This window comes from Sarcophilus harrisii, chromosome 5, assembly GCF_902635505.1.
Source record: "Sarcophilus harrisii chromosome 5, mSarHar1.11, whole genome shotgun sequence".
Taxonomy (NCBI): Eukaryota; Metazoa; Chordata; class Mammalia; order Dasyuromorphia; family Dasyuridae; genus Sarcophilus; species Sarcophilus harrisii.
The window spans coordinates 67,061,066-67,074,435 of NC_045430.1; the positions used below are offsets into that span (position 1 = coordinate 67,061,066).

At 30.9% G+C, this 13,370-nt stretch overlaps 1 protein-coding gene across 3 annotated transcripts in view; it reads left to right on the plus strand.

Moving 5' to 3' along the window:
- NELL2 (neural EGFL like 2) overlaps positions 1-13,370 on the plus strand; it is a 179,462-nt gene that overhangs the window by 66,677 nt on the left and 99,415 nt on the right. For all 3 annotated transcript variants that reach the window (XM_031940410.1, XM_031940412.1, XM_031940411.1), the window contains one exon: positions 2,431-2,533. In XM_031940410.1, the coding sequence (XP_031796270.1) occupies positions 2,431-2,533 (103 nt within the window). The remainder of the gene's footprint in view (positions 1-2,430; positions 2,534-13,370) is intronic.

Here is a 13,370-nt window from a genome sequence, read left to right on the forward strand (position 1 = left end):
TCTACATTAGAGATCTGAGGCACAGAAAATTAAAGTGAATTGTGCAATTTCCCAGCAGTATCTATCTTAATACAGATTACCTGTAATAGACATCATGAACCTGAATTTTTTTTCAATGCAATTCCACTGTGAATAAAAAAGTTAGAAAATTTATGGTGAGAAGAAGCTTTTTCTAGGAATGCTATAAAAGTTGGTTACCCAGCTTATTCTGGGAAACAATTTTTTTTATTTAGACCTCTGCTCAAATATATTGATATATGTGACCTCAAAAGGCCACTTCTATTGGTGAATAGAGCATTAGATTGAAGTCAGATTAAATCCTGCTGCACAAAAGTAGATTTGTGTTTGTGAACATAATCATTGAGCCTGTTTGAGCTTCAGTTGTCCTATCTGTCATTTGAAGGGTGGGACAACAATAGAATTCAATTCACAGGTTTTTTTTTTTTCGAAAATGAATTGAATTAATGTATATTTAGAGCACTATAAAAATGTGGACTAGAATAATAGAGTGAACATTTAAATTTGCATTCCTTTTTGAAATAACTTTTTGAAATTCCTTTATAATTTTCTTGAGTTAAATACTATTATAGTTTAGTTATTACTTCATTGTGCCTGCAATTTATTGCAGTTAGAGAAGCAAAGCTGTTTTAGGAACCCAAGTTTTGTTTTGTTTAATAAATATAGCCAAGTTAAGATTACTGTTGTTTTTAAAGATATAATACGAGGGCTATTGTTGATTAGTTGAATAAGAAGAAAAAAAAGAAAAATTCTCAAGGAATTGCATTTATGATAATATATTTGTGCAACTATTTAGGTAAGTTGTTGTATGACTTATTTGGAATATTTTAAAAAGAATAGAAATCAAAAGCCATGAGAATGGTTTTTCTCATGACCGCATTTAATAGGACATTAATGTGAGTGTATCATCAATGCACAAATCAGGTGAAGGATCCTTTCCTCATTAAAAAAAAAAAATTTTGAGGTCATAGCCTCAAGATTAAGATAATGAAATGTACTTTACTATAATCAAGTTTTCTGACTAGATGCCATTTAAAATAATATTTCAGTGCACATTTCAAATTTTCCCTCCACTCTTTCTAAGGACAACAAGTAGTCATTCAATCATAAAGCCAAGGCGCCACTTTTTACTCTATAATCAATTTAGATTTTAGTTGGCAGTGGTCTTCATACCACTATTGCTCCATATATTGGGTACTATTGCTCCATATTCAAATTCTCCTTCCTTAAAGACATGTAAATAAATGTTCAGATCTTCTGGTTGAAGATTATATTTGAACTTGAGTAGTGAGGATCACGTTAACACTACATATACATAGATACCTAACATCAGAAAAAAGTGCCCATTTTAATTCATTTTCTAAATTTAGGTAAATTTAGATATCTGGTGGTTGTAAACTATTTAAAAGCAAGAACCATTTATCAATTATTGTTGTGAAATTATTATCAACCATGCCTGTACATTTTTACAGGCATCAGACAATTTAAAAATATTGAATAAATGAATAAGTTAATGAATGAATGAATTTGTCTAATAATATTAGGACTGACCTAGAAGCGAGTATTTTCCTCTATATTATTATCTTATAGTCAAAAATCTACTCTTCCTTCAGTGTTGACAGTAACTCCAACTCTAGTGGTCTCATCTTGAGAATTAATATGTACTGGTACTATTATGAAATTTACAATTTAGTAACAAATTTTCCCTTAGTTCAAAGCAAAAAAAAATTCCAAACCAGAAAGAAAAATATCAAGGACTGATATAGGTAATCCCTAGGTAGAAAGGAAAACGAAAGATGGTAAAAAGTTAACAATATTGGAATTGTAGTACATGAAATGGAGAGAAATTAATCTGAAGAATTAAACCAGGATCCAAAGAGGTTCCATAATAATAATAGAAAAGCTTGGCTTCCTCTTTTAGATACTACCAAATCATGCACACAAAATAAATTGTATAGATTGTAATTGTGTACTTATTTCATAAAATTTCAATTAATTTTTAAAAAGCTATTTTGTAAAAACTAAACTGTAAAAGAACTAAGAACTGTTTTTTATAATAGACACAAAAAGCCATTTTATTCCAAACAAAATAATCAAATTAAATGTTCCCAAGTCCCATATTATGATGTTCTCAATTGAATGACAGACTACTAATGGCACAATGTATGATAACAATTGCAAGATTTATTTTGGATCATAATTTGACAGTTGTGGTTTTGTATAATTTTTGCCAAGTGTCTGTACCAATATATCAGGGAAGAGAACATTTGGTCATTTAAATTAAAGAGGGAAATATCTTAGTTTACTCCATCAAGTCCATGATCAACTATGTTCCAGAACTATCACAATAAAAAATAAATATGAATTCCAAAATATTAGTTGCTCTTATATCATGAAATTTTTGTCTAACAGGATAAAACAATGAAGTTTGTGGAAAATTCAGTCTGCCAGCCCTTGAACTGTCCAGATACCCATCATATTACTTTATCTCATAGCTGCTGCAAGGTTTGCAAAGGTGAGTCAAAAATAAGTTATGGTTTATGTACATATTTTCTTTTTGATGCTTAATTCTTATTGATATTAAGATTTTTATGAGAAAATGATTTGCAAAGAATCCTAATTTTTTACTTAAAAAAACCCTTTCCCTTTTGCCAAATCTCAATTAGATGGCTTTCCCTATTGCCTTAATCTTCCTACATTGTGCCTTTTACCAAATCTGAATGACTTTTATGGTGAGCTTTCTTATTTTGTAATCTTGGATTTCAGAGAATTTCTGGAGAAAGCCAGAGTCAAATGTACATACTACTTATGTAGCCAGCCCCTCATTTGGTGCACTATACTGTCCGATTAGGATACAAAGGGAATAGTTCCTGAATCCCCATTCTATGTGGCCTCTAATATCAATCAACCAGTTGATATCACTTAACTTTTACAAAGGAAATGCATATTGGGAACATAGTAACAATAGAAGTTAGAAAATACCTTCCTCTTCCCTAACCCATGGACATACTCTATCCTTCTACACAGAAAATCCTTGGAGATTGTTGGTTCAAATTTAAAATGCAGTTTTTTCAGGATGCCGTGAGGAAAAATTGACACTTGGCCCATAAAGTCTTTTTTCCATCTTTGTGGAAACCTTATAAAGTTTTCCTTAACTGTAGCTCTTCACTGGGCTACAAATATTGGTGCTTTTCTAAAATCCATGAACAATTTTTGTCTACAGCCCAAGGGATGATCCCTGAAACTTCCACAGTCCTCTCAGGATTGTCTTTCTAACTCCATTTTCAGGCACTTCTGTCATTGGCTACTCTTCCTCCTGTGGATTCTCCTATTAACTCCAGTTGCCAATGGAACTTCTTACGATGATTTTTCTAAATTCACTGTGCCTGAGTATTCTTATTTCAACATAATACTCACTTAAGAAAAAAAAAGAATAGAAACAAACCAAAAAAGTCAGACAGATGCTAGTCATCTTTTCCCATTTCCCTAACTTCCCCAAGAAGATCAAATCAATTCTCCTCACTTGAAAAATTCTAGGATAGAGACCAAGACATTATCTACCCAAATCTTTTGTATGTTTCCAGAATTTTAACTTAGCCTCTTTATGATCTTTCAATATCTGAAACCAATCGGTAGGCTTTTCACCATCATCTAATAGTAACTCCTTAGGCATTTATGACTGGGAATTAATTCTCCAAAATTATGCATCAGATTGCCATATTGATACACATTCTATGTAACTAATTAGAAAGGGAAAATCCAAACATAATCTAAGAACTGGGCCTTTATTAGGCAGTCATCTTCATGCAATTGTATAATCTACTTCCCAGGTTGTTGTGAGGACATTACTACAAATGTATCCTAATTTCACTTGGGACTTCATTTGTATCTTTTGTCTTTATTCACCTCTTGTAAATTCATTAGTAAACTAAACTGTTAAAAGCCTTTTCTGTTAAATTCAAAGCTAATCTTAACCTACCACTCAAGAAAGAGCATATCAGACATGGTTCTTTTCAACAATAATGTGATTCAGGTCAATTCCAGAAGACTTGTGATAGAAAAAGCCAGCTGCATCCAGAAAGAGGACCTTGGGGACTGAATGTGGATCACAACATAGTATTTTCACCTTTTTGTTGTTGTTTGCTTGCTTTTTGTTTTCTTTCTCATTTTCTCTTTTTTAATCTGATTTTTCTTGTGTAGCTTGATAATTGTGTAAACATGTATAGAAGAATTATATATGTTGAACATATATATTGGTTTGCTTGCTTCTGGGGAGGGATTAGGAGAAGGGAGGAAGAAAAATTTGGAACACAAGGTTTTTCAAAGGTAAATTTTGAAAATCATCTTTGCATGTATTTTGAAAATAAAAATATTATCATTTTTTAAAAAGAGCATATCAATGAATAGCCTATGCAGCTAAAAACCTAGAAAACCAACCAGTGAAAAAAAAATCAAACAGAAAATCTGAAAAATCAAAAGATAGATTAACATTATTGAAAACAAAGAAAAATTAATTAATAAGTAACATAGGAGCAAATTTTTAAAGAAAAGAAACAATACCATAAGTAGCTATTAGTGAACTTTGTTTAAAAATGAATTAGATTACCAGTATCAAAAATGAAAAAGTTGATTTTATAATAAAAGAAAAAATCATTAAGAACTACTTCATTGGGCTATTTTGCTGAATTCCATCCTTGTAAAACTGATATCCTAAATAAAAATGGATGAGTATTTACAATAATATTAACTGTCTAGATTAACTGTGAATAGATAACCCTGTCTTAGAAAAATAAATCAAACAAGCCAGAAATGAACCCCCAAAGAAAAAAATCCTTAGGTCTAAACGGATTAACAAATAAATTGTAGCAAACATTTAAAGAATAATTAATTATAATTATGATGATTTATGTAATTAATTATATGTATATCAAAATACTTATAATTAGCATGTAATAATCCCAATACTACATAAACTTTTTTTGAAAAATAGACTAAAAAAAGATCTTACCAAGTTCCTTCTATAAATGTGGTCACATAGAATACTCTTCTTGCTTAAGAAAAAAAACACAAGAAAGCATAGTTGTAGATGGAGTTTTCCCTAAAATGTTTAATAATATTTATCTAAAACAAAGAGTTGTTATGAAAACGGGTCTTTCCAATAAGATCAAGGATAAATTAAGGTTGTCCATTATCACCGTTATTATTCAAAATAGAAATGCTAATGCTAACTATATCTATAAGAAAAATAAATTGAAGAAATAAATATGGGCAAAGAGGAAACAGAATTATCAGTTATTGCAGATACAGATTGCAGATAATCTAGACTTAACTCAAAACTAATTAAAATAACTAACAACTTCATTGAAGTTGTACTATACAAATTAAACCCACATAAATGATTAGCATTTCTGCATATTATCAGCAAAATCTAGTAGAAAGAGATAGAAAGAAAAATTCTATTTAAAATAACAACAGAAAGGGTAAAAAACTTAGAAGTTCACTTGATAAAACACAGAGAAATTACATGATCACAATTATAAACCATTCTTTACACATAAAAAGCAGAGCTAAATAATAATAGAAATATTATTTGCTCATGGGTAGACTATGTTAAGTAAAATTGACAGTAGTACCTACATGAACTTACTTATTATTAGGTGCCTAAACAATCAAACTATCAAAGGATTTTTTAAAAGAAATAAAAAGGGAAATTCATCAGGAGCAATAAAAAGTCAAGAATATGAAGGGAATTAGTTGTTTTTTTTTTTAAATCAGAAGGACAGAGCCTGACAGCATCATATGTCAAATCATAGCACCTAGTTATAATAGTTAAAGGCAGTTTGATAGGGGGTAAGAAAAATAGAAGTTTATTAGTGAAACAGTTTGGGTACACAATGTACAGAAGCAAATTAACCCAGTAGTCTAGTATTAGATAAATCCAAATATTCCAGTTGTTAGGTCAAGGACTTACTATTGGACAGAAAATTGTGGGAAAACCAGAATGTAGTCTGGTAGGAACTAGCTATCAAAAATATATCACAACATATATTAAAACAACCTCCACATGGATGCATGGTTTAAACAAAAGATCACATAAAGAAATTAAAACATGGAAGAAATTACCTATTAAGTCTATGAGCTAGATTTGAACAAATAAGAGAAAAGTTCATAGGCATTTAAATGGACAATTTTGATCATGTAAAAATAAAAAAGTTTTCATATAGCAAAAACAATGCAACTAAAATTGGGATTGGCAAATTGAAGAAAAGTTTTCATCGGAAGTTTTTCTGATGAGGATTTAATTTCTAAGATAAATAGGGGGAAAGAGTCATTCCCCAATTAATAAATGTTCAATGGACATAAGGAGGCTATTTTCAAAGGGAAAAAAAGCAAGTTATCATTAGCAATATCAAAAAAGTCCCAAGTCACTAATAGGGGAAAGAAATTAAAAACAACTTTGAGGTATCACCTGATACTCATAAGACTAACTATATAATAAAAATGACTACTGAGCTAATTGACAGTTTTAATGCTATACAAATAAAACTACTTGTAAGATGGTTTATTAGTTCAGTTCATCATTTTCCAGTCATGTCTGACTCTTCATAATCCCATGTGGCATTTTCTTGGCAGATACTGGAGTGATTGCCCTTGCCTTCTCCAGCTGATATTACAAATGAAGAATTGAGGCAAATAGGATTAAGTAATTTGTCTAAGGTCACATAGCAAAGCGTCTGAGATCAGATTCAAACTCAGGAAGGTGAGTCTTCCTAATTCTAAGTCCAGTGCTCTTTCTACTGTGCCAATTAGCTGCCTGAGATGGTTTATAAAGCTAGATTAAAAAAAAAAAAATGATGGGGCAGCTAGGTGGCGCAGTGGATAGAGCACCAGCCCTGAAATCAGGAGGACTTGAGTTCAAATCTGTATTCAAACACTTAACACTTCCTAGCTATGTGACCCTGGGCAAATCACTTAACCCCAATTGCCTCAGCAAAGATAAAATTGAAAGATCTAAAACTAATAAAAAAAGGGGGGGGGGTGGAAGTGAAGAAGAAATAGAACTTATGAAATATCAGTTATCAAAACCATTTGAAACTAGATAAAAGATAGAGAAGTAGACCAATGAAACAGAAAATGAAACTCAGTAACTTAGTTTTTTTATAAATCCCTTTTTGGTTTAAAAAATATATTGCAGAGAAAACTGGAAGGCATTCTGGAAGAAACTAGGATTTGATCCACATCTTACATCATGTTCTCCAATAAATTCAAAATGAATAAGTCACCTGAATATTAAATATGATATCATTAGAAGTGAAAAGAAAAGCTAATCATATTTTTCATTGCTGAGAGAAGGGCATGAATTCTGAAACAAACAATAAATAGAGGCAAATTATACAGAGTGAAATAAACTATAAATAAAATTGACCATATTAAGAATGATTAAAAAACAAGAACAAAATCATGGATTATTAAGAAATGAAGAAAATACTTTTCGTAAGAAATAAAATTCATTCCACTTAAATACACTTGTTATATTAAAACATAGAAATAAACACAGCTTTTCTTAAAGTGATAAATAGTATTCATCCAAAACCAAAAGCTAGCATGATCTTTAATGGGGATAACTTAGTATTTTTCCAAAAAGCCCATAAAGCAAAGATGTCTACTATCCCTATTACTATTCAATATGTGCTACAAATTCCACTTGTATCTAATAAAAGAAAATTATGAAAGAATAAACAGACAAAAATGAAACAAAATTATTGTTTGTTGCAGATGATATGATAGTCTCCTTAGAGAACTATAGAAAATCAACTAAAAACTAATTGAAACAATCAACCACTTTAATAAATTTGCAGGATATAAATCAAACCCACAGAAATCATCCACATTTTTGGACATTACCAAAACAATTCAATAAAAAGAGACATATATAAATTTCACCTACAGTAATTGCACTTTAAAAAGCTTTGGCGTCTACCTGGTAAGAGATATGTAAGCACTATATGATTACAATTACAAAATATTCTTTATGCAAATAAAGGCAGAACTACATAATTGGAGAAATATTAATTATTCATGAATGGACTGAGCCAACAAGGTAAAACTAATGATACTACTATTTATTCAGTACTATACAATCAAACTGCCAAAGGATTACTTTATTGAGATATAAAAAAATAATGAAATTCATTTGGAGGAATAATCTCTAAAGAATAACAAGCAAATTAATTTTTAAATGGTGAGAAGGAAAGAAGCATAGTTTATACAAAGTATTAATAGTTTTTTAAAATCTCGTGATAAATAAGAAATAGAGTTTGATCAATGGAACAGATTAGATTCATAACATACAGATATAAATGAACCAAATTGTCTAGTATTTGAAAAAACCAAAGATCTAAGACATTTGGGCAAGAATTCACTATTTGAGAAAATCTGTTAGGAGAATTGGAAAGCAATCTGGCAGAAAGTGTATGTACAAATATCTCATACTATATACCAAGAGAAGCTCCAAATAAGTACAATTTAAACACATCACAAACAATGCAAGAAAGAAATTACCTATTAAATCTATTAATAGTGAAAATGCTCATAAACAAAAGATTGAGAGTCACAGGAGGCAAAATGGACAATTTTGATTGCATAAAAATTTTTAAAAGGTTTTGCACAAATAAAACCAATGCAGCTAAAATTAAAAGAGCAAAGGGAAATGGGGGAAAACCTTGCAGCAAATTTCTCCTTGATCTAACTTCTGAGATATATAGAGAACTGATTCAAATTTATCAGATTAAGACATTCTCTGATCAATAGACAAAAGATATGAATAAGTTGTTTTTGGAAGAAGAAATCTATTCTACCAATAGCTCTATCAAAAAATTCCTGTGTCACTAATGATTGGAAAAATGCACCCATCAAATTAGCAAACTTGACAACACACAGAAACGACAAATGCTAGAAGGGTTTGGAGAAACAAACACTAATGCAATGTCAATAGAATTGTGAACTAGTCTAACCATTCTAGAAAATAATTTTTATATATGTCCCAAAAGTTTTTGTAGTTTGAAACCCTTTGACCTAGAAATCTCTCTATTTACATTTGATGTCTATGTACCAAAGAGATCAAAGAAAAAGTATATATACACACACACACACACAAACACACACACACACACACACACACACACACATATATATACACACACACACAAATATTTATGGCAATTCTTATCATAGTGGCAAAAGATTAGAAATTGAAGTGATGCCTCTCAAATAAAGAATGATTGAACAAAAAATTATAGTATTGAATGTGAAATAATATCATAATCCTATAGGAAATCATGAAGAGAGTAATTTATAAAACTATATATTGGATGTATTAATGCAATATAATAATTTATATATTATTAATATTGTAAATATTAATGGTGGCTGTTGTCCTTCATGCTCAAAAAGGATCAAAAAGACACCATTACATCAGAGTCAAGGTCTAGTGTATTTAATTATGGCTGATCAGACTAATATGATATCAGGAAGTTTCTACCACAGACTGGGCAAAATAATCCACACAAACATTTGGGGGGGGGGGAGATTTCTTTAAGAATGTGCCTCTTATGTTCCTTTTGAGCTACTATAATTCTGCTTTGCTCCTTCTTTGATATATATACACAAACACACACATATGTGTGTATATATTGTATACATATACATGATATAGCACCTTCCTTGATGCAAACATTCTATGCTGAATAGTTCTGTGTCAGGGTCTCCCATGTCTCACAATTATAAAGTTCTCCAAAGAGAGACCTTGAGTGTATTCCTTTTTCTAACCTCGTTGTAAGCATTTGCTTGTTTGAGCTCTCCATGAAATAGTCTTTTAGACAAGTATATGTTTGTCATTTGAACAATATAGCAACTACCTGAGATATATTCTCTGCAGTGGACTTTGAATGCTTGGCAGTTCACTTTGAGAAAGGACCTTGGTGTCTGGTAGTTTTTCTTTTTCTTTTTTCTTCTTTTCTTTTCTTTCTTTTTCTTTTCTTTCTTTTTTTTTTTTTTTTTTTTTTTTTGCTGAGGCAATTGGGGTTAAGTGACTTGCCCAGGGTCACACAGCTAAGAAGTGTTAAGTGTCAGAGGCCAGATTTGAACTCAGGTCCTCCTATCTGGTACTTTTTTCTTGTCAGGTAATCTTCAGATTCTTTCTAAAATAATTCATTTTCTGGAATGGAATGCTATCCAGGTTTCAGAGTCATGCAACAGTGAAGTCAGCACAAGAGCTCTGTAGTTCTTCAGTTTGGTAGGCATCCTAATACCTTTTCTTTCCTACACTTTATTTTGGAGTCTCCAAAACAATCAACTAGCTCTACCAATGTGTGCATTCAAAATTTCTCCAGTTGCTGTAGCCAATGATTCCACAAATGTATGGTGTGGTGAGATTGAGTGGAGACTCAGTATTTTCTGTGAGTTAATTATTAGACCAGAATTTGCACAAGGGGCAGAAAATTAATCCATACTTTGTTGCTCTCAGCCTCAGAAACTTCACTGAGCACACAATTATTTGCAAACAAAACTTGTAGAGCTTAGTCTTAGTTTGTAGCCTTTTCAAGTTAATTTCCCTAAAGTATGGTATCTGATCTTGATGCCATTTTTGTCCTCATTGAAGATTTCCGATACTGCCGAAAACATCATGCTAAAAATCATGGAAGCAACCACATATCCCTGCACTACTCTGTTGGTGACAGGGAAAGCATGAGAGCATCATCCATCATCCAGAACGTAGGCAAGCATACTATTGTGGAACTGGCATACAATTCTAATAAAATTTCCAGGCAACCAAATTTTGCTATAATCTTCCATTGTAAAGGTAATCAGCACTGACAGACTTCATAATTCTGATTCACATAGTAACTAACCACTATTCCAAAGGATTCATGTTACTGTCCACCTCCAGAGAGGGAAGTGATTAATTAAGAGTAGAGAATTTGTTTTACTTGACTATACATATTTGTAGGTGTTGAGTTTTTTTTCTGCTTTCACCATAAATAGTGGAGAGAGTGGTGGAAGGAGAAAAGGTTATAACTAGAAATAAAATTGAATTTGGAAAAATAAATTTAACTATATCATACTTTTTTACAGCTTCTTCAATATATAGTATAAAATGAATTAAATAATTTAGATAACATTTAATTTTATAGCGAGAACCTAAGAATTTCAGGGTATAAATTACAATAACATAATGGAAGATTTTAATTTTTGCATATCTATGATTTCATTGGTATAGGGAACTTTGGAAGAAGAATTCCTTTTAATAATGTATATGCGCACTTTCTTTGCAACGTACAGTCTTAGTTAGATTATTAACTGGGGCTAAGAATGAAAATGATTTCCCTAGAGATGCAAAGCATTTGTCAGAAGTAGAACTTTGATCTAGACTCTTCTGATTCCAAGGCAGGATCTTCATAGATATATATAATAACGTTCATGTTTTATTTTCCTTCCCTTATATTAAAGATGTCATTGAGATACATATTGGAAGGAGGTATACATTTTAAAAATCTCATTAATAAAATTTGTATGAATCCATATATGTTAGTATAAATAGAATAAAAGTGATGGAAAGAATTATGTAAGTGCATATCAAAGAGAATTTTTAATAAACATTTGGTGGGTATGAAAATGTAGGTACCAAGAGAGAGTACGTTAAATATGATTTTTTACAAAACAAGCTTGCCATATGATGAAAGATTTAATATACATACAAATTAAGATACTACAAAATAGAATATCCCAAAGATCTGTTACAACTTTTAAAAAATCCAACCCTTATGGAGACAAGCACACTGCTTTCTATTAGACTTTCTACCAATTTTTATTTAATTTTTGTACTCTTTGGATTTTAAAATTAAACTGTATCTACTTATCACCAACATAATTAGTGGATTTACTTAGTCTTTCAATGATTCAGGAGAATTTGGTGCCAAAGCAGTTTGCTATGACACTTATCCAGAAGAGACTTTTATGGATCCACATATGTTAGTATAAATGGGATAAAAGTGGTGGGAAGAATTATATAAGTGCACATCAAGAGAAATTAATTCATTTAATGAATATTTAGTGAGTGCAAAATATTATAGGTATGAGTACATTAAAATATGATTTTTCACAAAACAAGCTTGCTATATGATGAAAGGTTAATACAAATTAACATACTACAAAATAGAATATCCCAAAGATCTGTTACAACTTAAAAAAAATTCAACTCTTATGGTGACAAGCACATTGTCTTCTACTGGACTGTCTGCCAGTCTATATTTAATTTTTGGATTCTTTGAATTTTAAAATTAAATTACATCTACATATCACCATAATAATTAGTAGATTTACTGGCTATTCATTGACATTTATCCAGAAGAGACAGCAAAAATGGAAAAAAAGATTTTAATTGTCTATATGGAAGGTGAGACAAATATTCTAAAACACATGAAAATTGCACTCTGTTTCTTTCATAATCACCTATAATAACATGTGTACCAAATGTAGATTTGATTCCCTTTTAGACAACAAGAGGGATAGAGAAACACCTCTGCTCCAACTTATTAGGGAAAATGAAATATTATTTGAAAAACAAAAAAAGCAAAAGAAAGAAAAATAGTCTAACGAAACATAGAGAAGGTCTAAACCTATGTTAGGAGATAGGAGGGAAGGAGATGAGAGAGTTCTGGGAAAGAAAAAAAAATGTTGGAATTATTGGAGTTCATGACACGTTTGTAGTACTCCAATGAAGGCAGCAGTAGACCATTTGAGGAAGAAGTCAGCTTCCTATACTTAATAAAATAATGATGTGTATTTAATGGAAGAGTATCTGAAGTGATCATCAGAAAAAGAGATTGTTATAAAAATAATAGTTAATAATTATAATTTGCTTACTCTATCCCAAGCACTATTCTAAGCACTTTACAATTATTATCTCAATTGATCCTCACAACTAGATGATGTTATCACTTTACAAATGAGGAAACTGAGGCAAACAAAGGTTAAGGGTCACACAGCTAGTAAGTGAGTGAAACTGAGGTAAATTCCTGATTCCTGGCACTAAATCAAAAAAATGTATTCTCCATAAGAGCCAGATTGGAAATTGAGGCAATACTCAAAAATTGGGGAATGGCTGAATAAGTTGTGCTGTATGATTATGATGAAATTCTATTATACACGATAAACAAGATGGTTTTACAAAAACCTGGGAAGTCTGATTCTTTATGATCCCATCTGAGGTTTTCTTGACAAAAATACATAAGTTATTTGCCATTTCCTTTTTCAGTTTATTTTACAGATAAGGAAACTAAGACAAACAGGGT